Source organism: Haliaeetus albicilla, chromosome 29 (assembly GCF_947461875.1).
Source record: "Haliaeetus albicilla chromosome 29, bHalAlb1.1, whole genome shotgun sequence".
NCBI classification, from domain to species: Eukaryota; Metazoa; Chordata; class Aves; order Accipitriformes; family Accipitridae; genus Haliaeetus; species Haliaeetus albicilla.
The window spans coordinates 2,374,072-2,400,263 of NC_091511.1; the positions used below are offsets into that span (position 1 = coordinate 2,374,072).

At 57.8% G+C, this 26,192-nt stretch overlaps 1 protein-coding gene across 1 annotated transcript in view; it reads right to left on the reverse strand.

The window, feature by feature from the left end:
• Positions 1–1,106: 1,106 nt before the first annotated feature.
• Positions 1,107–26,192, reverse strand: part of TNXB (tenascin XB) — a 51,226-nt gene continuing 26,140 nt past the window's right edge. Inside the window, 25 exon segments of the mRNA XM_069773852.1 lie at positions 1,107–1,361; positions 2,998–3,161; positions 4,874–5,035; positions 5,697–5,793; positions 6,094–6,245; positions 6,629–6,761; positions 7,362–7,486; positions 8,724–9,017; positions 9,573–9,860; positions 10,219–10,512; positions 10,855–11,221; positions 11,367–11,389; positions 11,666–11,953; positions 12,859–13,149; positions 13,912–14,199; positions 15,105–15,443; positions 16,158–16,451; positions 17,351–17,689; positions 18,404–18,697; positions 19,597–19,887; positions 20,650–20,943; positions 21,843–22,122; positions 22,888–23,189; positions 24,089–24,379; positions 25,146–25,433. Of these exon segments, the coding sequence (XP_069629953.1) occupies positions 1,281–1,361; positions 2,998–3,161; positions 4,874–5,035; positions 5,697–5,793; positions 6,094–6,245; positions 6,629–6,761; positions 7,362–7,486; positions 8,724–9,017; positions 9,573–9,860; positions 10,219–10,512; positions 10,855–11,221; positions 11,367–11,389; positions 11,666–11,953; positions 12,859–13,149; positions 13,912–14,199; positions 15,105–15,443; positions 16,158–16,451; positions 17,351–17,689; positions 18,404–18,697; positions 19,597–19,887; positions 20,650–20,943; positions 21,843–22,122; positions 22,888–23,189; positions 24,089–24,379; positions 25,146–25,433 (6,059 nt within the window). The 3' untranslated portion in view covers positions 1,107–1,280.

Sequence of the window (26,192 nt, forward strand, 5' to 3'; positions counted from 1 at the left end):
TCCCTGGCTGTCTGCTGCCTGCACTCCTGCACACCTAGGGCTGCCTGCTGCCTGCACTCCTGGCTGCCTGGAGCTGCCTGCACCTCTCACTGTCTGGGGCTGCCTGCACCCCTGGCTGCCTGGGGCTGCCTGCATCCCTGGACACCTGGGACTGCCTGCTGCCTGCACTCCTGGCTGCCTGGAGCTGCCTGCACCTCTCACTGTCTGGGGCTGCCTGCACCCCTGGCTGCCTGGGGCTGCCTGCATCCCTGGACACCTGGGACTGCCTGCTGCCTGCACTCCTGGCTGCCTGGAGCTGCCTGCACCTCTCACTGTCTGGGGCTGCCTGCACCCCTGGCTGCCTGGGGCTGCCTGCATCCCTGGACACCTGGGACTGCCTGCTGCCTGCACTCCTGGCTGCCTGGAGCTGCCTGCACCTCTCACTGTCTGGGGCTGCCTGCACCCCTGGCTGCCTGGGGCTGCCTGCATCCCTGGACACCTGGGACTGCCTGCTGCCTGCACTCCTGGCTGCCTGGAGCTGCCTGCACCTCTCACTGTCTGGGGCTGCCTGCACCCCTGGCTGCCTGGGGCTGCCTGCATCCCTGGACACCTGGGACTGCCTGCTGCCTGCACTCCTGGCTGCCTGGAGCTGCCTGCACCTCTCACTGTCTGGGGCTGCCTGCACCCCTGGCTGCCTGGGGCTGCCTGCATCCCTGGACACCTGGGACTGCCTGCTGCCTGCACTCCTGGCTGCCTGGAGCTGCCTGCACCTCTCACTGTCTGGGGCTGCCTGCACCCCTGGCTGCCTGGGGCTGCCTGCATCCCTGGACACCTGGGACTGCCTGCTGCCTGCACTCCTGGCTGCCTGGAGCTGCCTGCACCTCTCACTGTCTGGGGCTGCCTGCACCCCTGGCTGCCTGGGGCTGCCTGCATCCCTGGACACCTGGGACTGCCTGCTGCCTGCACTCCTGGCTATCTGGGGCTGCCTGCTGCCCGCAACCCCTGGCTGCCTGCACCCCTGGCTGCCTGGGGCTGCCTGCACCCCTGCCTGCAGCTGCCTGCACCCCTGGACACCCTGGTCCACTGCCTGGACTCCTGGGGCTGCCTGCATGTCCAGATGACCGGGTCCTCCTGCTGCCTGTGTCCCTGGACACCTGGGTCCCCCCCGGACACCCGGGTTCACCAGGGGGTGGGGGTTCCAGGCACCTTTTATTACCCCCCCCATAAAAGCTTCACCTCTGACCCTCCCCCCACAAGTCCCGCCTCTTTCCTGGGTGCCCCCCCCGGACGCCTGGGACCCCTCAGTCGCGCTGCGGCCGCAGCTTCATCTCGGTGAAGGGGACGGAGAACTCGAAGCCTTTCCAGGGAAACCAGTTGATGCCCTGGGGAGAGCCGGGGGGGAGGGGGGTTGTCCATCAGGCCCTATAGGTACCCTACAGGCACCCTATAGACCCTATAGATTCCTATAGGGGCCCTAGAGAACACCCCCCCTCCCCTGCCCCAGGCCCTATCACTCCTATAAGGGCCCCATGGCCAGACAGAGGGGATCTGGGGCTAGGTTCTATAGGGTCTTGGGCCCTATGGAGCCTATAGGGCATGTGGCCATGTGCTCCGCATAGCCCCCCTAGGACCCTCATTGGGCCCCGGTCACCCATAGGGGTGCAGTGCTCACCCCTGCCCCAGGGTCCTCTTAGCACCCCTATGGTCCCCATAGGTACCCACTGCTGCTGTGGGCAGTGCCATAGGGATCCTGTGCTCCATAGTGCCCGTATAGATCCCTCCACAGAAGACCCTCCCCCATAGCCCCTACAGAACTTCCTGTAGTCACTGTAGCCGTGTTATAGGCCCCTCTATGACCTCCATAGGACCCCCCATGTCCCCTATAGATCCCCATATAGCCCCCCCCCATATGCCCCTATAGATCCCCCTGTGGGCCCCTACAAACATCTGTGTCCACCTGTAAACCCTCCATAAAGACCCCTGTATGGCTCATATTGCCCCTAGGGCCTCTCTATGGCCCCTTATAGACCCCCATATAGCCCCTATAGGTGCCTGTATGTCCCTGCAGGCCTCCTCCATGGGCCCTTTAGACACCTGGATGCCCCTAGAGGCCTCCCTATGGCCCATATAGCTCCCCTGTAGTCCCAATAGACCCCCCCTGTGGCTGCTTTAGGCCCCTGGTGGCACCTATAGTCCCCTCCTTTGCCCCTATAGAGTCCATTATGGACCCTATAGGCCTCCCTATAGACGCCATTATGACCCCTACAGATCCCCCACGGCTCCTATAGCACCACTATGGCCCCTACAGACCCCAATATGCTCCCTATAGCCCTGCCATGCCCCTCTTTGACCCCCTTATGTCCTCTTTAGGTCCCTCTATGGCCCTTCTTGGCCCCCCAGTTGCCCTCTATGACCCCTATAGACCCCATCAACTGCACTCTGGCCCCATAGGCCCCCTCTAGTTGCCCCCTATAGGTGCTCCCTGGCTCCTATAGGCCTCCTGTGGCTGCTGTAGCACCTCTATGGCCCCTATAGACTCCATTATGGCTCCCTACAGCCCCCATTAACTGCACTCGGGCCCCATCGGCCTCCTCCAGTCACCCCCTATGGCCTCCTATAGGTCCCCCGACCCCTATAGGCCCCCTGTGGCCCCTATAGACCCTATTATGGCTCCTATAGACTGCCTTGTGGTCCCTATAGCCCCCATTAACTGCATTCTGAACCCATAGGCTTCAACTACTTGCCCCTTATAGGCCCCTATAGACCACATTCTGGCTGCCTATAGCCTTATCAACCCCACCCTGGCCCCACACCCCCCCCTCTAGTTGCCCCCTATGGCTCCCTATAGGTCCCCCATGGCCCCTATAGATCACATTATGGCCCCGATATACCCTCTATGGCCCCTATAGACCCCCTTATGGCCCCCTATATCCACCATCAACCCCACTCTGACCTCATCAGCCCCCTCTAGCCACCCCCTATGGCCCCCTATAGGTAACCCCGGCCCCTATAGCATGCCTGGTGGTGGTGGGGCGTCCCATAGCGCCCGTTGAGGTTGGCGTAGTGGCAGTTGTGGTACCACCAGGCCCCCGTGTAGGCGACAGCACAGGGACGGGGGCGGCCCCGGGGGTCCCGGTCCCGCGTGGAGAAAGGGCTGCCGGCATGGTAGGAGAGCGCGTCCCCTGCGGGACCCTCCCGTCAGACCTCCAGGGACCCCCAGGGACACCCCCCCCCCCCCCCCAGGAACCCCTCCTCAGAGCCTGTCAGATCTCCAGGGACACCCCAGGGAATCCAGGGACCCCCACCAGGGACCCCCTCTCAGAGCCCATTAGACCCCCAGGGACCCCCCCATCAGAACCCCAGGGACCCCCCCAGGGAACCCCCCGAAGGACACCCCCCCCGAGCCTGTCAGACTCCCAGGGACCCACCAGGGACCCCCCCCCTCAGAGCCCATCAGACCCCTAGGGATCCCCCCAATCAGGGGACCCTATTGGACCCCCCAACAACCCCCAAGATCCCCCCAGGGACCCCCCCCACCGATCCTCAGGGACCCCCCCCAGGGACCCCTAGGATTGCCCAAGGCCAAGGGACCCCCAGGGGCACCCCATGAAGCCCCCCAGTGACCACCCAGGGACCCCTCCTCAGACCCTGTCAGACCCCTCCAGGACCCCCCCATGACCTGGAGATGCCCAGACCCCCCCAGGAATCCCCCAGGGACCCCCAGGGCGAAGAGACCCCCAAGACACTCCAAAGACCCCCCCAGAAACCTCCCCAGAGACCACAGGAGACCCCTGAGACCCCCCCCAAGACACCCCCTCCCAGGAACCCCCACATGGTCCAGAGACCCCTAAGACCCCACCCAGAAGCCACCAGGGACCCCACCCCCAGGGCTGGAGACCCCCGAGACCCCCTCAGGGTCCCCTTTCAGAACCCCCCAAGATCCTCTCAGGGACCCTCTTCATGGACCAAGGGACCCCCAATACCCCCTTAGGCCCCCCCAGGACCCCATAAGACCCCCCCAGAACCCCCCAAGACAGCCCCCCCCCCCACATAGGGCAAAAGACCCCAAATATTTGCTCCCAATACCCCCTTCATGTGCCAAGGGATGCCCAAGACCCCCAAGACCCCTCCAGGACCTCCCCAGGACCTCCCCAAGACTACTCAGGACCTGCCAGAACCACTCCAGGACCTCTCCAGGACATCCCAAGACCCCCCTCACCCCCCCCATAAGCCAAGAGACCCTGAATATTCCCCCCTAGGACCCCCTTCATAGGCCAAAGGATGCCCAAGACCCCTCCAGAATCCCCCCAAGACCACTCAGGACCCCCCAAGATGCCTCCAGGACTCCTCCAGGACCCCCCAAGCCCCCTCCAGAATTCCCCCAAGACCACTCAGGACCCCCCAAGATGCCTCCAGGACTCCTCCAGGACCCCCCAAGACCCCTCCAGGAACCCCCCCAAGACCAATCAGGATGCCCCAGGACCCCCCCAAGACCTCCCCAAGACCACCAAGGACCCCATGAGACCCCTCAGGACCCCCCCAAGACCACTCAGAACCCCTCCAGGACCTCCCAGAACCCTCTGAGACCACTCAGAACCCCTGCAAGACCCCTCCAGGACCACCCCAAGACACACCAAGATCCCCCAAAACTCCTCCAGGACCCCCCCGGACCCCTCCAGGACCGCCCTAAGACCTTCCCAAGACCACTCAGGTCCCCCCCAAGAGCTCCCCAGGACCACTCAGGACCCCTCCAGAACCACCCCAAGACCACTCAGGACCCCCCAAGACACTCCTGCAGCACCATTTAGGACCGCCCCAAGACCCCTCCAGGACCCCCCAGGACTCCTCCAGGACCCCCCAAGACCACCCAGGACCCCCCCAAGACCCCCTATACCAGCAGTGCCGCTGTAGGCGCCGAGGTGGAGGCGGTAATGGTCCTCAGGGCCAGCGACGGCAAAATCACGGTAGTGGGCGAAGGCAGCATCTTGTGGGGTGCGGAGATCCACCCGCAGCTCCGTGGGGGTCCCCGCCGTCAGCGCGTGCAGCGCCTCATTGCCTGCACCCCCATACCTGCATTCGGCCACCGCCACCACCTGGACACCTGAGTCCCCCTCCCCAGATCCCTGGTCACCCATCCAAGCCCACCCAGATGCCTACGTCCTGTCCAAAGGCCCACCCAGGACCACTCGGACCCCTGGGTCCCCCCAGTCACCCACCCAGAAGCCTGGGTCCCCCCCAGACACCTGGGTTCTCCCTTTGGTCACCCATCCAAGCCCACCCAGATTCCTGGGTCAGCCCCCAAACTCCTGGGTCCCCATGCCTGGACGCCTGGGTCCTTCCCTGGGGCTCACCTGGCTGCCTGGGTCTCCTCCCCAGGGTCCACCCAGGACCACCCGAATGCCTGGGTCCCTCCCTGGTCACCCACCCAAGCCCACCCAGATGCCTAGGTCCCCTCCAAAGATCCACCCAGGACCACCCAAATTCCTGGGTCCCTCCCTGGTCACCCACCCAAGCCCACCCAGATGCCTAGGTCCCCTCCAAAGATCCACCCAGGACCACCCAGACACCTGGGTCCCACCCCTGTCACCCACCCAGATGCCTGGATCCCCACCCTGGACACCTGGGTTCCCCCTTCGGTCACCCACCCAAGCCCACCCAGATTCCTGGGTCCCCCCCAAACTCCTGGGTCCCCCCCACCCGGACGCCTGGGTCCTCACCCAGCCAGAACTCCCCGGTGAGGTTGCCAAAGCCGTGGGCGTAGGCGTCCCACCCCCGCCAGAAATCGGTGCCCCCGTCCTGGCGGCGCTGGAACACCTGGGGGGGGGGTCGGGGGGAGGTCGGGGGGCCCCAACACCCACCACTGACCCCCCTGAGCCCCCCATTTCTCCCCAGACCCCCCCAGTGCCCCCCAGGATGCCCATTGAGTTCCAAGACCCCCCAACCCCCCATAAAACCCCCCAATACACCCCATAACCTCCCCCAGCCCCTTCCAGTGCCTCCCAGTTTCCCTCAGTGACCCCCAGTCCCCACACTGCCCCCCCCAACTCCCCATTTCCCCCCATAATCCCCCACATGACCCCCCCAGCCCCTCCCAGTTCCCCACAGTTGCCCCACCAGCCATCCACCGCCATCGGTCTCCATGTCACAGAAGACACGCAGAGGTCTCCCAGGGTCTCCCCCGAGGAAGATGAGGGTCTCGCGTGAAGGGCCCGGCCCATTCAGCTGCTCCTCGGCACAGTCCCGGGGGTGCGGGTGGGGGAGGGGAGCTGGGGGGAGGAGGGGGCAGGGCTTGTGAGGACTCAGGCATCCAGGGACCCCTAAGGTGCCCTGGAGACTTCTGGGGACCCAGGTGTCTGGGTGCCCCCCACCCAATGACCCAGCCACACACCACCCAGGGACCCAGGGATCTGGGTGCCCCCCACCCAATGACTGAGCCCCCCACCACCCAGGGACCCAGGCATCCCCCACCCAATGACCCAGCACTCCCCCACCCACCCAGGGACCCAGGTGCCCCCCCACCCATTGACCCGGGTGCCCCCCCACCCAATGACCCAGCACCCCCCCCACCCAAGGACCTAGGTGTCTGGGTGCCCCCCCCAATGACCCAACACTCCCCCTCGCCTCCCAGGGACCGAGGCCTCTGGCTCACGGGTGTCAAAGGTGGTCTCCAGGGGGGTCGGGGGGGTGTCCCCCCCTCGGCCCCACAGCTGCACCCCATAGCGCCCTGCTGGCTCCAGGCCCCACAGCTGATGGGACAATGCCTCGGGGGGCAGCCGCAGCGTCTGAGGGGGCACAGAGGAATATTGGGGTCCCCCAAGGCATTACTGGGGTCCCCTGGGAATTATTGGGGTCCTCAGGGTTTTATTGGGGTACCAGGGGGTATTGGGGTGCCCTAAGGGAGTATTAGGGGTCCCACAAGAGATATTGGGGTGCACAGGGGATATTGGGGTCCTACAAGGAATATTGGGGTCCCCAAGGGGTTATTGGGGTCCTTGGGTTGGTATTGGGGTCCCACAAGGAATATTGGGATCCCTCAGGTGTTATTGGGGTCCCTTGGGTGTTATTGGGGTCCCCGGGTCGTTACTGGGGTCCTCAGGGGCTTATTTAGGTCTTGGAGGGGGCACTGGCATGCCCTAAGGGAGTATTGGAGATCCCACATGGGATACTGGGGTGCACCTGGGTGGTATTGGGGTCCCCAAGGGGTTAATGGGGTCCCTGGGGGTGGCTATTAGGGTCCTACAAGGAAAGTTGGGGTCCCCACAGGGGATCAGGGTCTCCAAGGAGTTATTGCAGTCTGGGGGGGTGTATTGGGGTCCCACAAGGATTATTGGGGTCCCCAGGGGGGTTTTGGGGTTTCAGGGTGCTTTGGGAGGGGGTGTTACCTTCTCGGGTCCTCCGGGGGGGCCGTAGACAAGGTCATAGCCATCAAGGGGAGTGTGGGGGCGTGCCCAGTGCAGCCTGGCACTGCGGGGCCATACAGTCCCCACCCAGAGGGTCCCTGGGGCACCTGCGTGGGGGAGGGGCATGGCTGTTGACACCCCCAACCCACCCCCCAGCCCCCCAAGGACCCGCCCACCAGCTTCCCTTCACCTACACTTCCAGGAACCTCTCTTTGGACACCCCCACTCTGACCACCAACCCCACAGAAACTCCCATGGACTCCCCCCACCCCCAGACCCCTCCTGTAGCACCCCAGGGTCCCCCACCACAGCCCCCAGGGGACTCTCCCCACCAGAGACACCACACCCAGGATGCCAACACACCATTGCTCCAACCAACCATCCAGGTGTCCAGCCAGCAACTGCCTAGCCATCCAACCATCACCTGTCCAACCATCAACTGTAAAACCATCCAACTATCAAGAATCAACCATCCAACCATCAACTGTCCAACGACCATCAAACCAACCATCCAACTGTCCAGCCAGAAACCACCCACCCACCCATCCAACCATCCCTCCATACGTCCAACTGTGCAACCATCCATCCAACCATCCAACCATCCTTCCATCCAACCATGTCTCCCTCCATCAAACCACCCACCCATCTTTCCAACCATCCAACCAGTCCTCCGTCCATAAAACTGCCTATCCATCCAACCATCCATCCATCCAACAACCCAGTCAACATATATCCCCGCAACGCTGCAACTCCTCCAGACATTGCCCACCCAGCCATGTTCCCTTCCATCTACTCACACATTCCTCTGTCCCTGACTACATGAGTCTACCCAACTGTCCATCCATCCTTCCATCCATCCAATCATCCATACAACCCTCCATTGTCTATCCATCTGTCCAGCCAACCAACCTTCAGTCCATCCACCCATTCAACCAACCAAACATCCATCCATCCATTCTCCACACATCCATCAGTCTGTCCCTCTATCCCTCCAACCTTCATGCTCCCATCCTTCCATTGATCCCGCATGTAGTGGCAAGAATTTGTTCCAATTTCTCACAGGTCCATGGATCCAGCCAGCCAAGGATCCATCCAGTCATCCAAATAGCCACAACAGCATAGAAGCAACTTCCATCCATCCTTCCATCCATCCATCCATCCATCCACCCAACCCTCCAAACTTGCATGCACTCAGCCCATCACCCACACCCTTGTTAGCACCCAAGGGATGTTCCCAGTTCCCACAAGACCCAAGGGACCAGCATAAGCCCTGCCCAACCACCTGCCACCACCCCAAAACCAGCACCCAAAGGGGACACAGAAATGGTCCACAGACGTCCTCACCTGTGACGGTGTTGGTGGAGATGGGGCCCAGATGTTTCCGACCCCACACCCCATACAGGTTGAACTTGTAGCGGTGCGATGGTGACAGCCCAGGCACCGTCACCGTGCGGGAACCTCCGTCAACGGGCAGCACCTGGGGCTGGCCTTGTGCATCCTTGTACTGCACCGTGAAGGAGTCAAAGGTGCCCTCGGGGACGCTCCACTCCAGCTGGACGGAGTTGGGGGTGACATGAGGGGCTGTGAGCTCGCCAAGGCGGGGCTGGGATGGTGGCTTCTCCTTTTTTGGAGCTGGGGCTGCAATGGAGAGGACACAATGCAGGGCATAAACGTAAATCCAGCCGGCCAGCCAGCCAGATGTTCAACAATCAACCAAACATTCCTCTAACAATCTATTCATCCTTAATGTGCTTTTATCTGTCCATTCAACCACCCATCCATCCATCAATCCATCCATCCCACCCTGCCTCCATCCAACTGTGTCCATTCATCCAACCTATAAACCACCCATCCATCAATATCGTCCAATCCCTTCAACCTTGCATGCTCCCATCCATCCATCCCTTTCTTCCTCCATCCATCTGTCCATCCACCCAACCTTCCATCCACTAATCCCTCCACCCAACCTTCCATCCATCCAACCATCCAACAAACATTCTTCTATTAACCTATCCCTCCATCCCTCCAAGTTTGTGTGCTCCCATCCCTCCATCCATCCTCCAGTCAGCCCCCAAGAGATGTTCCCATTTGCCAGATGAGCCAAGGATCTTCAATGGGCCCTGCCCAACCTCCTGACAAATTCCAAACCCAGAGCACAAGGGCGACAAGGATGGATCCAGCACACTCCCTCACCTGTGATGGTGTCAAGGGAGATGGGACCCACAGGTTTCTGCCCCAACAGCCCGTATAGGTAGAAATTGTAGCGGCGCGACGGTGACAGCCCAGCCACAGTCACTGTGCGGGAACCACCATCCACAAGCAGTGACTCGGGCTGGCCTTGTGCATCCCTGTACTGCACCGTGAAGGAGTCAAAGGTGCCCTCGGGGATGCTCCACTCCAGCTGGATGGAGTCAGGAGTGATGTGGGAGGCTGTGAGTTCGCCCAGGCGGGGCTGAGATGGTGGCTTCTCTTCTTCGGGAGCTAGGGGTGCAATGGAGAGAGGAACATCCATTCATCCACACATCCAACAAGAAAACAAACATTCATCCACCCAATGCTCCCTCCATCTTCTATGTAATCAGTTATCTATCAATCTCATCATCCATCCATCCATCCTCTGCCCGCCTATGCTTCCATCCATCCATCCATGCATCCATTAATCTGTCCCTCCCTCCCTCCAATCTTGCACACTCCCATCTCTGCAACCCAGGCAGGACCCAAGAGGTGTTCCCGTTTCACAAGAGGCCAAACACATCCAGGGCAGATCCTTCCCCAGCTCCTGCCCCACATCAAACCCAGTTCCAAAGGGGACATAGCTGGAGCCCACAGGTACCCTCACCTGTGACAGCGTCAGTAGAGATGGGGCCCAGAAGTTTCTGACCCCACACCCCGTACAGGTTGAACTTGTAGCGGCGCGATGGTGACAGCCCAGGCACCATCACCGCGCGGGAATCACCATCCACGGGCAGCACCTGGGGCTGGCCTTGTGCATCCTTGTACTGCACCGTGAAGGAGTCAAAGGTGCCCTCGGGGACGCTCCACTCCAGCTGGACAGAGTCGGGGCTGACATGGGAGGCCGTGAGCTTGCCTAGTTGAGGTGATTGTGGTGGTTCCTCCTCTGGCTCAGCTGCAGCTGCAACACACAGGGCACAATGCCTGGCATAAACCTCCACACATCCCTCCAAAGATTCATCCATCCATATATCCATCTCTTCACACAACAAGCCACACACTCATCCAAGAACCCCTACCACAGCACTCCCTCCCTCCAGGCTTGCCTTTCTCTCCTCCTCCCTTACCGCCTTCAACCCTGCCTGCACCCGACCCACCATCCAGCCATCAAGTAACAGTCCCCCAAGAGAAGTTCTCATTTCCCAGATGAGCCAAGTGTCTTCCATGGGCCCTACCCAAGCTCTTGAACACTCAAAACCCAGCAACCCATGGCGTGCATGGATGGTCCAACAGCCCAACTCACCTGTGACAACGTCAGTGGAGACGGGGCCCAGACGTTTCCGACCCCACACCCCGTACAGGTTGAACTTGTAGCGGCGTGACGGTGACAGCCCAGGCACCGTCACCGTGCGGGAACCTCCGTCCACGGGCAGCACCTGGGGCTGGCCTTCTGCATCCTTGTACTGCACCGTGAAGGAGTCAAAGGTGCCCTCGGGGACGCTCCACTCCAGCTGGACAGAGTCGGGGGTGACGTGGGAGGCCGTCAGCTCGCCCAGGATGGGCTGGGATGGTGGTTCCTCCTCTGGCACAGCTGCAGCTGCAACACAGAGGGCACAATGCCCAGGACAAATATCCCATACATCCCTCCACCAACCCACCCATCCGTCTCTCTATCCTTCCATCCATCAAAATCACTCATCTCTTCATGCACCTTCAACCATCCAGCAGTCCTTGAATCAACACTTCCATTCCAACATCTAACTAATAAGATGCTCCTTTATTCCTCCAATCAAGACATGCAACCAACCATCTCACCATCCACCCACCCAGCCAAGTGTCTACAAAATCATTCAATCACACATACACTCCATAAACCACACATGATCATGCAACCAACCATCCAAACATCCATCCATATCTCCATCAATCCATGCACATATGCATCAGTTCAACTAATCAACCAAGGAGCCAACCATCCTTTCATGCAATAATCCAAACCTTATTGCATCCATCCATGCATCAATCCAACAAGTCAATCATCCAAAAATGTCCCTGCCCCAGTTCGTACCCCACTACAAACCCATGGTCCACATGGTGGCCACAAATATTCTCACCTGTGACAGCATCAGTGGAGACGGGGCCTAGACGTTTCCGACCCCACACCCCGTACAGGTTGAACTTGTAGCGGCGCGACGGTGACAGCCCAGGCACCGTCACCGTGCGGGAACCACCATCCACGGGCACCACCTGGGGCTGGCCTTCTGCATCCTTGTACTGCACCACGAAGGAGTCAAAGGTGCCCTCGGGGACGCTCCACTCCAGCTGGACAGAGTCGGGGGTGACGTGCGAGGCCGTCAGCTCGCCCAGGATGGGCTGGGATGGTGGTTCCTCCTCTGGCTCAGCTGCAGCTGTAACAGAGAGGGCACAATACCCGGCATAAACATCCACAGGTCCATCCAAACATTCATCATTCCTTTTGTCCATCCATCCATCCATCCAACCCTTTGTCCATCCACCCATCCATTTTTCTACCAAACCTTTCCTCTGTCCACCCATACACTCAAGAAATCACCCCTGCAGGTATCAGTTCACCCAAGCATCCAACCACCTGTCCTTCCATCCACCCTTAACACGGTTCTACCCATCAGCCTTCCAACCATCCACACATGCATTCTTCTACTCAGTACGGCAGGATTTTGGTCACCCATGTCATCATCCACCAACTCATCCATGTCTTCATCACTCCTTCCATGCACCCACCAATCCCTTTGCCTATCTCTCCACGCAACCTTCCCTCCCTCCATTTCCCCATCCTAACATCCATGCTTCCATCCATCCAGTCACCATTTCTCCCTGTGTGATTCCATCCATCTATCCTTGAATTAATTCCTCTATCCAACCACCCTATGGCTCACCCTTCCATCAAAACACCCACCTACGCAGGCAACCATCTGTTCAATCATCTATCCATGCAATAAACCTATTAACCAACCACACACCATCATCCATCCATCCAACTATCCATCCATCCATCCAACCATCTCCTCACCCAACGAGCAAAACACTCATCCAAGCACCCGTACCATAACACTACCTCCCTCCAGGCTTGCCTTTCGCTCCTCCTCCCTTACCGCCTTCAACCCTGCCTGCACCCGTCCCACCACCCAGCCACCAAGTAACAGTCCCCCAAGAGAAGTTCCCAATTCCCAGACGAGCAAAGGATCTTCCATGGACCCTGCCCAACATCCTGCAAGACTCCAAACCCAGCACTCCAAGGAGCCATGGATGGTCCTGCGGCCCCACTCACCTGTGACAGCGTCAGTGGAGACAGGGCCCAGACGTTTCCGACCCCACACCCCGTACAGGTTGAACTTGTAGCGGCGCGACGGTGACAGCCCAGGCACCGTCACCGTGCGGGAACCACCGTCCACAGGCACCACCTGGGGCTGGCCTTGTGCATCCTTGTACTGCACCGTGAAGGAGTCAAAGGTGCCCTCGGGGACGCTCCACTCCAGCTGGACAGAGTCGGGGGTGACGTGCGAGGCCGTCAGCTCGCCCAGGATGGGCTGGGATGGTGGTTCCTCTGGCTCAGCTGCACCTGTAACAGAGGGCACAATGCCCGGCATTAACATCCACATGTCCATCCATGCACCCACCAACCCATCCATCCACCCATACAATCAACCATCCAGTCCACCATCCAGCCACACACTCACCTAATCATCCATCCATCAAACCATCCAAACATCCGTCTGTCCATTCCACCAAAAAAAACCTATCCCTCCCTATTTGCATTACATCCCTTTCTATAAGAATTTCTCCCCCAATCGGTCCTTGAGTCTGTTCCGCTATCGAAGCATCAAGCCATGAAACCACTCACTCCTCTGACCAGGCAGACATCCAGCAAAGGCTGCCAGGACCCCTCCATCCATCCACCCTTCCACACTGCCATCTAACCATGTGTCCATCCAAGCATTCGAACCACCTGTCAATCCCTCAATTAGCCAGACTCATACAAATGTTCGTCCATCTACTCATCCATCCATCCATCCGTCCTTTTATCAAGTCATCCATCCATTCACGGATCAACTAAACCAAGCTTCCATCTACCCATCTCCTCAGGGAAGCAATTAGACACCTGCCCATCCATCCATCCATCCATCCTTCCATCCATCCATCCACATTTCCCTCCCTCCTCCAATCTTCCATGCTCCCTTCCCTCTAACCCCGGCAGCACCCAAGAGATGTTCCCAGTTCCCACAAGGCCCCAGGGGATCAGGACAGACCCAGACCCAGCTCCTTTCCTGCTCCATACCCAGGGCACCAAGGGGGCACAGGTGGGGCCCACAGACCCACTCACCGGTGACGGTGTCAGTGGAGACGGGGCCCAGACGTTTCCGACCCCACACCCCGTACAGGTTGAACTTGTAGCGGCGTGACGGTGACAGCCCAGGCACCGTCACCGTGCGGGAACCTCCGTCCACAGGCAGCACCTGGGGCTGGCCTTCTGCATCCTTGTACTGCACCACGAAGGAGTCAAAGGTGCCCTCGGGGACGCTCCACTCCAGCTGGACAGAGTCGGGGGTGACGTGCGAGGCCGTCAGCTCGCCCAGGATGGGCTGGGATGGTGGTTCCTCCTCTGGCTCAGCTGCAGCTGTAACAGAGAGGGCACAATACCCGGCATAAACATCCACGGGTCCATCCAACCCTTCATCATTCCTTTTGTCCATCCATCCATCCATCCAACCCTTTGTCCATCCACCCATCCATTTTTCTACCAAACCTTTCCTCTGTCCACCCATACACTCAAGAAATCACCCCTGCAGGTATCAGTTCACCCAAGCATCCAACCACCTGTCCTTCCATCCACCCTTAACACGGTTCTACCCATCAGCCTTCCAACCATCCACACATGCATTCTTCTACTCAGTAAGGCAGGATTTTGGTCACCCATGTCATCATCCACCAACTCATCCATGTCTTCATCACTCCTTCCATGCACCCACCAATCCCTTTGCCTATCTCTCCACGCAACCTTCCCTCCCTCCATTTCCCCATCCTAACATCCATGCTTCCATCCATCCAGTCACCATTTCTCCCTGCGCGATTCCATCCATCTATCCTTGAATTAATTCCTCTATCCAACCACCCTATGGCTCACCCTTCCATCAAAACACCCACCTACGCAGGCAACCATCTGTTCAATCATCTATCCACGCAATAAACCTATTAACCAACCACACACCATCATCCATCCATCCAACTATCCATCCATCCATCCAACCATCTCCTCACCCAACGAGCAAAACACTCATCCAAGCACCCGTACCACAACACTACCTCCCTCCAGGCTTGCCTTTCGCTCCTCCTCCCTTACCGCCTTCAACCCTGCCTGCACCCGTCCCACCACCCAGCCACCAAGTAACAGTCCCCCAAGAGAAGTTCCCAATTCCCAGACGAGCAAAGGATCTTCCATGGACCCTGCCCAACGTCCTGCAAGACTCCAAACCCAGCACTCCAAGGAGCCATGGATGGTCCTGCGGCCCCACTCACCTGTGACAGCGTCAGTGGAGACGGGGCCCAGACGTTTCCGACCCCACACCCCGTACAGGTTGAACTTGTAGCGGCGCGACGGTGACAGCCCAGGCACCGTCACCGTGCGGGAACCACCGTCCACGGGCACCACCTGGGGCTGGCCTTGTGCATCCTTGTACTGCACCGTGAAGGAGTCAAAGGTGCCCTCGGGGACGCTCCACTCCAGCTGGACAGAGTCGGGGGTGACGTGCGAGGCCGTCAGCTCGCCCAGGATGGGCTGGGATGGTCGTTCCTCTGGCTCAGCTGCACCTGTAACAGAGGGCACAATGCCCGGCATTAACATCCACATGTCCATCCATGCACCCACCAACCCATCCATCCACCCATACAATCAACCATCCAGTCCACCATCCAGCCACACACTCACCTAATCATCCATCCATCAAACCATCCAAACATCCGTCTGTCCATTCCACCAAAAAAAACCTATCCCTCCCTATTTGCATTACATCCCTTTCTATAAGAATTTCTCCCCCAATCGGTCCTTGAGTCTGTTCCGCTATCGAAGCATCAAGCCATGAAACCACTCACTCCTCTGACCAGGCAGACATCCAGCAAAGGCTGCCAGGACCCCTCCATCCATCCACCCTTCCACACTGCCATCTAACCATGTGTCCATCCAAGCATTCGAACCACCTGTCAATCCCTCAATTAGCCAGACTCATACAAATGTTCGTCCATCTACTCATCCATCCATCCATCCGTCCTTTTATCAAGTCATCCATCCATTCACGGATCAACTAAACCAAGCTTCCATCTACCCATCTCCTCAGGGAAGCAATTAGACACCTGCCCATCCATCCATCCATCCATCCTTCCATCCATCCATCCACATTTCCCTCCCTCCTCCAATCTTCCATGCTCCCTTCCCTCTAACCCCGGCAGCACCCAAGAGATGTTCCCAGTTCCCACAAGGCCCCAGGGGATCAGGACAGACCCAGACCCAGCTCCTTTCCTGCTCCATACCCAGGGCACCAAGGGGGCACAGGTGGGGCCCACAGACCCACTCACCGGTGACGGTGTCAGTGGAGACGGGGCCCAGACGTTTCCGACCCCACACCCCGTACAGGTTGAACTTGTAGCGGCGTGACGGTGACAGCCCAGGCACCGTCACCGTGCGGGAACCTCCGTCCACAGGCAGCACCTGGGGCTGGCCTTCTGCATCCTTGTACTGCACCACGAAGGAGTCAAAGGTGCCCTCGGGGACGCTCCACTCCAGCTGGACAGAGTCGGGGGTGACGTGCGAGGCCGTCAGCTCGCCCAGGATGGGCTGGGATGGTGGTTCCTCCTCTGGCTCAGCTGCAGCTGTAACAGAGAGGGCACAATACCCGGCATAAACATCCACAGGTCCATCCAAACATTCATCATTCCTTTTGTCCATCCATCCATCCATCCAACCCTTTGTCCATCCACCCATCCATTTTTCTACCAAACCTTTCCTCTGTCCACCCATACACTCAAGAAATCACCCCTGCAGGTATCAGTTCACCCAAGCATCCAACCACCTGTCCTTCCATCCACCCTTAACACGGTTCTACCCATCAGCCTTCCAACCATCCACACATGCATTCTTCTACTCAGTAAGGCAGGATTTTGGTCACCCATGTCATCATCCACCAACTCATCCATGTCTTCATCACTCCTTCCATGCACCCACCAATCCCTTTGCCTATCTCTCCACGCAACCTTCCCTCCCTCCATTTCCCCATCCTAACATCCATGCTTCCATCCATCCAGTCACCATTTCTCCCTGCGCGATTCCATCCATCTATCCTTGAATTAATTCCTCTATCCAACCACCCTATGGCTCACCCTTCCATCAAAACACCCACCTACGCAGGCAACCATCTGTTCAATCATCTATCCATGCAATAAACCTATTAACCAACCACACACCATCATCCATCCATCCAACTATCCATCCATCCATCCAACCATCTCCTCACCCAACGAGCAAAACACTCATCCAAGCACCCGTACCACAACACTACCTCCCTCCAGGCTTGCCTTTCGCTCCTCCTCCCTTACCGCCTTCAACCCTGCCTGCACCCGTCCCACCACCCAGCCACCAAGTAACAGTCCCCCAAGAGAAGTTCCCAATTCCCAGACGAGCAAAGGATCTTCCATGGACCCTGCCCAACGTCCTGCAAGACTCCAAACCCAGCACTCCAAGGAGCCATGGATGGTCCTGCGGCCCCACTCACCTGTGACAGCGTCAGTGGAGACGGGGCCCAGACGTTTCCGACCCCACACCCCGTACAGGTTGAACTTGTAGCGGCGCGACGGTGACAGCCCAGGCACCGTCACCGTGCGGGAACCACCGTCCACGGGCACCACCTGGGGCTGGCCTTGTGCATCCTTGTACTGCACCGTGAAGGAGTCAAAGGTGCCCTCGGGGACGCTCCACTCCAGCTGGACAGAGTCGGGGGTGACGTGCGAGGCCGTCAGCTCGCCCAGGATGGGCTGGGATGGTCGTTCCTCTGGCTCAGCTGCACCTGTAACAGAGGGCACAATGCCCGGCATTAACATCCACATGTCCATCCATGCACCCACCAACCCATCCATCCACCCATACAATCAACCATCCAGTCCACCATCCAGCCACACACTCACCTAATCATCCATCCATCAAACCATCCAAACATCCGTCTGTCCATTCCACCAAAAAAAACCTATCCCTCCCTATTTGCATTACATCCCTTTCTATAAGAATTTCTCCCCCAATCGGTCCTTGAGTCTGTTCCGCTATCGAAGCATCAAGCCATGAAACCACTCACTCCCCTGACCAGGCAGACATCCAGCAAAGGCTGCCAGGACCCCTCCATCCATCCACCCTTCCACACTGCCATCTAACCATGTGTCCATCCAAGCATTCGAACCACCTGTCAATCCCTCAATTAGCCAGACTCATACAAATGTTCGTCCATCTACTCATCCATCCATCCATCCGTCCTTTTATCAAGTCATCCATCCATTCACGGATCAACTAAACCAAGCTTCCATCTACCCATCTCCTCAGGGAAGCAATTAGACACCTGCCCATCCATCCATCCATCCATCCTTCCATCCATCCATCCACATTTCCCTCCCTCCTCCAATCTTCCATGCTCCCTTCCCTCTAACCCCGGCAGCACCCAAGAGATGTTCCCAGTTCCCACAAGGCCCCAGGGGATCAGGACAGACCCAGACCCAGCTCCTTTCCTGCTCCATACCCAGGGCACCAAGGGGGCACAGGTGGGGCCCACAGACCCACTCACCGGTGACGGTGTCAGTGGAGACGGGGCCCAGACGTTTCCGACCCCACACCCCGTACAGGTTGAACTTGTAGCGGCGTGACGGTGACAGCCCAGGCACCGTCACCGTGCGGGAACCTCCGTCCACAGGCAGCACCTGGGGCTGGCCTTCTGCATCCTTGTACTGCACCACGAAGGAGTCAAAGGTGCCCTCGGGGACGCTCCACTCCAGCTGGACAGAGTCGGGGCTGACATGGGAGGCCGTCAGCTCGCCCAGGATGGGCTGGGATGGTGGTTCCTCCTCTGGCTCAGCTGCAGCTGTAACAGAGAGGGCACAATACCCGGCATAAACATCCACAGGTCCATCCAAACATTCATCATTCCTTTTGTCCATCCATCCATCCATCCAACCCTTTGTCCATCCACCCATCCATTTTTCTACCAAACCTTTCCTCTGTCCACCCATACACTCAAGAAATCACCCCTGCAGGTATCAGTTCACCCAAGCATCCAACCACCTGTCCTTCCATCCACCCTTAACACGGTTCTACCCATCAGCCTTCCAACCATCCACACATGCATTCTTCTACTCAGTAAGGCAGGATTTTGGTCACCCATGTCATCATCCACCAACTCATCCATGTCTTCATCACTCCTTCCATGCACCCACCAATCCCTTTGCCTATCTCTCCACGCAACCTTCCCTCCCTCCATTTCCCCATCCTAACATCCATGCTTCCATCCATCCAGTCACCATTTCTCCCTGCGCGATTCCATCCATCTATCCTTGAATTAATTCCTCTATCCAACCACCCTATGGCTCACCCTTCCATCAAAACACCCACCTACGCAGGCAACCATCTGTTCAATCATCTATCCACGCAATAAACCTATTAACCAACCACACACCATCATCCATCCATCCAACTATCCATCCATCCATCCAACCATCTCCTCACCCAACGAGCAAAACACTCATCCAAGCACCCGTACCACAACACTACCTCCCTCCAGGCTTGCCTTTCGCTCCTCCTCCCTTACCGCCTTCAACCCTGCCTGCACCCGTCCCACCACCCAGCCACCAAGTAACAGTCCCCCAAGAGAAGTTCCCAATTCCCAGACGAGCAAAGGATCTTCCATGGACCCTGGCCAACGTCCTGCAAGACTCCAAACCCAGCACTCCAAGGAGCCATGGATGGTCCTGCGGCCCCACTCACCTGTGACAGCGTCAGTGGAGACGGGGCCCAGACGTTTCCGACCCCACACCCCGTACAGGTTGAACTTGTAGCGGCGCGACGGTGACAGCCCAGGCACCGTCACCGTGCGGGAACCACCGTCCACGGGCACCACCTGGGGCTGGCCTTGTGCATCCTTGTACTGCACCGTGAAGGAGTCAAAGGTGCCCTCGGGGACGCTCCACTCCAGCTGGACAGAGTCGGGGGTGACGTGCGAGGCTGTCAGCTCGCCCAGGATGGGCTGGGATGGTGGTTCCTCTGGCTCAGCTGCACCTGTAACAGAGGGCACAATGCCCGGCATTAACATCCACATGTCCATCCATGCACCCACCAACCCATCCATCCACCCATACAATCAACCATCCAGTCCACCATCCAGCCACACACTCACCTAATCATCCATCCATCAAACCATCCAAACATCCGTCTGTCCATTCCACCAAAAAAAACCTATCCCTCCCTATTTGCATTACATCCCTTTCTATAAGAATTTCTCCCCCAATCGGTCCTTGAGTCTGTTCCGCTATCGAAGCATCAAGCCATGAAACCACTCACTCCTCTGACCAGGCAGACATCCAGCAAAGGCTGCCAGGACCCCTCCATCCATCCACCCTTCCACACTGCCATCTAACCATGTGTCCATCCAAGCATTCGAACCACCTGTCAATCCCTCAATTAGCCAGACTCATACAAATGTTCGTCCATCTACTCATCCATCCATCCATCCGTCCTTTTATCAAGTCATCCATCCATTCACGGATCAACTAAACCAAGCTTCCATCTACCCATCTCCTCAGGGAAGCAATTAGACACCTGCCCATCCATCCATCCATCCATCCTTCCATCCATCCATCCACATTTCCCTCCCTCCTCCAATCTTCCATGCTCCCTTCCCTCTAACCCCGGCAGCACCCAAGAGATGTTCCCAGTTCCCACAAGGCCCCAGGGGATCAGGACAGACCCAGACCCAGCTCCTTTCCTGCTCCATACCCAGGGCACCAAGGGGGCACAGGTGGGGCCCACAGACCCACTCACCGGTGACGGTGTCAGTGGAGACGGGGCCCAGACGTTTCCGACCCCACACCCCGTACAGGTTGAACTTGTAGCGGCGTGACGGTGACAGCCCAGGCACCGTCACCGTGCGGGAACCTCCGTCCACAGGCAGCACCTGGGGCTGGCCTTCTGCATCCTTGTACTGCACCACGAAGGAGTCAAAGGTGCCCTCGGGGACGCTCCACTCCAGCTGGACAGAGTCGGGGCTGACATGGGAGGCCGTCAGCTCGCCCAGGATGGGCTGGGATGGTGGTTCCTCCTCTGGCTCAGCTGCAGCTGTAACAGAGAGGGCACAATACCCGGCATAAACATCCACAGGTCCATCCAAACATTCATCATTCCTTTTGTCCATCCATCCATCCATCCAACCCTTTGTCCATCCACCCATCCATTTTTCTACCAAACCTTTCCTCTGTCCACCCATACACTCAAGAAATCACCCCTGCAGGTATCAGTTCACCCAAGCATCCAACCACCTGTCCTTCCATCCACCCTTAACACGGTTCTACCCATCAGCCTTCCAACCATCCACACATGCATTCTTCTACTCAGTAAGGCAGGATTTTGGTCACCCATGTCATCATCCACCAACTCATCCATGTCTTCATCACTCCTTCCATGCACCCACCAATCCCTTTGCCTATCTCTCCACGCAACCTTCCCTCCCTCCATTTCCCCATCCTAACATCCATGCTTCCATCCATCCAGTCACCATTTCTCCCTGCGCGATTCCATCCATCTATCCTTGAATTAATTCCTCTATCCAACCACCCTATGGCTCACCCTTCCATCAAAACACCCACCTACGCAGGCAACCATCTGTTCAATCATCTATCCATGCAATAAACCTATTAACCAACCACACACCATCATCCATCCATCCAACTATCCATCCATCCATCCAACCATCTCCTCACCCAACGAGCAAAACACTCATCCAAGCACCCGTACCATAACACTACCTCCCTCCAGGCTTGCCTTTCGCTCCTCCTCCCTTACCGCCTTCAACCCTGCCTGCACCCGTCCCACCACCCAGCCACCAAGTAACAGTCCCCCAAGAGAAGTTCCCAATTCCCAGACGAGCAAAGGATCTTCCATGGACCATGCCCAACATCCTGCAAGACTCCAAACCCAGCACTCCAAGGAGCCATGGATGGTCCTGCGGCCCCACTCACCTGTGACAGCGTCAGTGGAGACAGGGCCCAGACGTTTCCGACCCCACACCCCGTACAGGTTGAACTTGTAGCGGCGCGACGGTGACAGCCCAGGCACCGTCACCGTGCGGGAACCACCGTCCACGGGCACCACCTGGGGCTGGCCTTGTGCATCCTTGTACTGCACCGTGAAGGAGTCAAAGGTGCCCTCGGGGACGCTCCACTCCAGCTGGACAGAGTCGGGGGTGACGTGCGAGGCCGTCAGCTCGCCCAGGATGGGCTGGGATGGTCGTTCCTCTGGCTCAGCTGCACCTGTAACAGAGGGCACAATGCCCGGCATTAACATCCACATGTCCATCCATGCACCCACCAACCCATCCATCCACCCATACAATCAACCATCCAGTCCACCATCCAGCCACACACTCACCTAATCATCCATCCATCAAACCATCCAAACATCCGTCTGTCCATTCCACCAAAAAAAACCTATCCCTCCCTATTTGCATTACATCCCTTTCTATAAGAATTTCTCCCCCAATCGGTCCTTGAGTCTGTTCCGCTATCGAAGCATCAAACCATGAAACCACTCACTCCCCTGACCAGGCAGACATCCAGCAAAGGCTGCCAGGACCCCTCCATCCATCCACCCTTCCACACTGCCATCTAACCATGTGTCCATCCAAGCATTCGAACCACCTGTCAATCCCTCAATTAGCCAGACTCATACAAATGTTCGTCCATCTACTCATCCATCCATCCATCCGTCCTTTTATCAAGTCATCCATCCATTCACGGATCAACTAAACCAAGCTTCCATCTACCCATCTCCTCAGGGAAGCAATTAGACACCTGCCCATCCATCCATCCATCCATCCTTCCATCCATCCATCCACATTTCCCTCCCTCCTCCAATCTTCCATGCTCCCTTCCCTCTAACCCCGGCAGCACCCAAGAGATGTTCCCAGTTCCCACAAGGCCCCAGGGGATCAGGACAGACCCAGACCCAGCTCCTTTCCTGCTCCATACCCAGGGCACCAAGGGGGCACAGGTGGGGCCCACAGACCCACTCACCGGTGACGGTGTCAGTGGAGACGGGGCCCAGACGTTTCCGACCCCACACCCCGTACAGGTTGAACTTGTAGCGGCGTGACGGTGACAGCCCAGGCACCGTCACCGTGCGGGAACCTCCGTCCACAGGCAGCACCTGGGGCTGGCCTTCTGCATCCTTGTACTGCACCACGAAGGAGTCAAAGGTGCCCTCGGGGACGCTCCACTCCAGCTGGACAGAGTCGGGGCTGACATGGGAGGCCGTCAGCTCGCCCAGGATGGGCTGGGATGGTGGTTCCTCCTCTGGCTCAGCTGCAGCTGTAACAGAGAGGGCACAATACCCGGCATAAACATCCACAGGTCCATCCAAACATTCATCATTCCTTTTGTCCATCCATCCATCCATCCAACCCTTTGTCCATCCACCCATCCATTTTTCTACCAAACCTTTCCTCTGTCCACCCATACACTCAAGAAATCACCCCTGCAGGTATCAGTTCACCCAAGCATCCAACCACCTGTCCTTCCATCCACCCTTAACACGGTTCTACCCATCAGCCTTCCAACCATCCACACATGCATTCTTCTACTCAGTAAGGCAGGATTTTGGTCACCCATGTCATCATCCACCAACTCATCCATGTCTTCATCACTCCTTCCATGCACCCACCAATCCCTTTGCCTATCTCTCCACGCAACCTTCCCTCCCTCCATTTCCCCATCCTAACATCCATGCTTCCATCCATCCAGTCACCATTTCTCCCTGCGCGATTCCATCCATCTATCCTTGAATTAATTCCTCTATCCAACCACCCTATGGCTCACCCTTCCATCAAAACACCCACCTACGCAGGCAACCATCTGTTCAATCATCTATCCACGCAATAAACCTATTAACCAACCACACACCATCATCCATCCATCCAACTATCCATCCATCCATCCAACCATCTCCTCACCCAACGAGCAAAACACTCATCCAAGCACCCGTACCACAACACTACCTCCCTCCAGGCTTGCCTTTCGCTCCTCCTCCCTTACCGCCTTCAACCCTGCCTGCACCCGTCCCACCACCCAGCCACCAAGTAACAGTCCCCCAAGAGAAGTTCCCAATTCCCAGACGAGCAAAGGATCTTCCATGGACCCTGCCCAACGTCCTGCAAGACTCCAAACCCAGCACTCCAAGGAGCCATGGATGGTCCTGCGGCCCCACTCACCTGTGACAGCGTCAGTGGAGACGGGGCCCAGACGTTTCCGACCCCACACCCCGTACAGGTTGAACTTGTAGCGGCGCGACGGTGACAGCCCAGGCACCGTCACCGTGCGGGAACCACCGTCCACGGGCACCACCTGGGGCTGGCCTTGTGCATCCTTGTACTGCACCGTGAAGGAGTCAAAGGTGCCCTCGGGGACGCTCCACTCCAGCTGGACAGAGTCGGGGGTGACGTGCGAGGCCGTCAGCTCGCCCAGGATGGGCTGGGATGGTCGTTCCTCTGGCTCAGCTGCACCTGTAACAGAGGGCACAATGCCCGGCATTAACATCCACATGTCCATCCATGCACCCACCAACCCATCCATCCACCCATACAATCAACCATCCAGTCCACCATCCAGCCACACACTCACCTAATCATCCATCCATCAAACCATCCAAACATCCGTCTGTCCATTCCACCAAAAAAAACCTATCCCTCCCTATTTGCATTACATCCCTTTCTATAAGAATTTCTCCCCCAATCGGTCCTTGAGTCTGTTCCGCTATCGAAGCATCAAGCCATGAAACCACTCACTCCCCTGACCAGGCAGACATCCAGCAAAGGCTGCCAGGACCCCTCCATCCATCCACCCTTCCACACTGCCATCTAACCATGTGTCCATCCAAGCATTCGAACCACCTGTCAATCCCTCAATTAGCCAGACTCATACAAATGTTCGTCCATCTACTCATCCATCCATCCATCCGTCCTTTTATCAAGTCATCCATCCATTCACGGATCAACTAAACCAAGCTTCCATCTACCCATCTCCTCAGGGAAGCAATTAGACACCTGCCCATCCATCCATCCATCCATCCATCCTTCCATCCATCCATCCACATTTCCCTCCCTCCTCCAATCTTCCATGCTCCCTTCCCTCTAACCCCGGCAGCACCCAAGAGATGTTCCCAGTTCCCACAAGGCCCCAGGGGATCAGGACAGACCCAGACCCAGCTCCTTTCCTGCTCCATACCCAGGGCACCAAGGGGGCACAGGTGGGGCCCACAGACCCACTCACCGGTGACGGTGTCAGTGGAGACGGGGCCCAGACGTTTCCGACCCCACACCCCGTACAGGTTGAACTTGTAGCGGCGTGACGGTGACAGCCCAGGCACCGTCACCGTGCGGGAACCTCCGTCCACAGGCAGCACCTGGGGCTGGCCTTCTGCATCCTTGTACTGCACCACGAAGGAGTCAAAGGTGCCCTCGGGGACGCTCCACTCCAGCTGGACAGAGTCGGGGCTGACATGGGAGGCCGTCAGCTCGCCCAGGATGGGCTGGGATGGTGGTTCCTCCTCTGGCTCAGCTGCAGCTGTAACAGAGAGGGCACAATACCCGGCATAAACATCCACAGGTCCATCCAAACATTCATCATTCCTTTTGTCCATCCATCCATCCATCCAACCCTTTGTCCATCCACCCATCCATTTTTCTACCAAACCTTTCCTCTGTCCACCCATACACTCAAGAAATCACCCCTGCAGGTATCAGTTCACCCAAGCATCCAACCACCTGTCCTTCCATCCACCCTTAACACGGTTCTACCCATCAGCCTTCCAACCATCCACACATGCATTCTTCTACTCAGTAAGGCAGGATTTTGGTCACCCATGTCATCATCCACCAACTCATCCATGTCTTCATCACTCCTTCCATGCACCCACCAATCCCTTTGCCTATCTCTCCACGCAACCTTCCCTCCCTCCATTTCCCCATCCTAACATCCATGCTTCCATCCATCCAGTCACCATTTCTCCCTGCGCGATTCCATCCATCTATCCTTGAATTAATTCCTCTATCCAACCACCCTATGGCTCACCCTTCCATCAAAACACCCACCTACGCAGGCAACCATCTGTTCAATCATCTATCCATGCAATAAACCTATTAACCAACCACACACCATCATCCATCCATCCAACTATCCATCCATCCATCCAACCATCTCCTCACCCAACGAGCAAAACACTCATCCAAGCACCCGTACCACAACACTACCTCCCTCCAGGCTTGCCTTTCGCTCCTCCTCCCTTACCGCCTTCAACCCTGCCTGCACCCGTCCCAC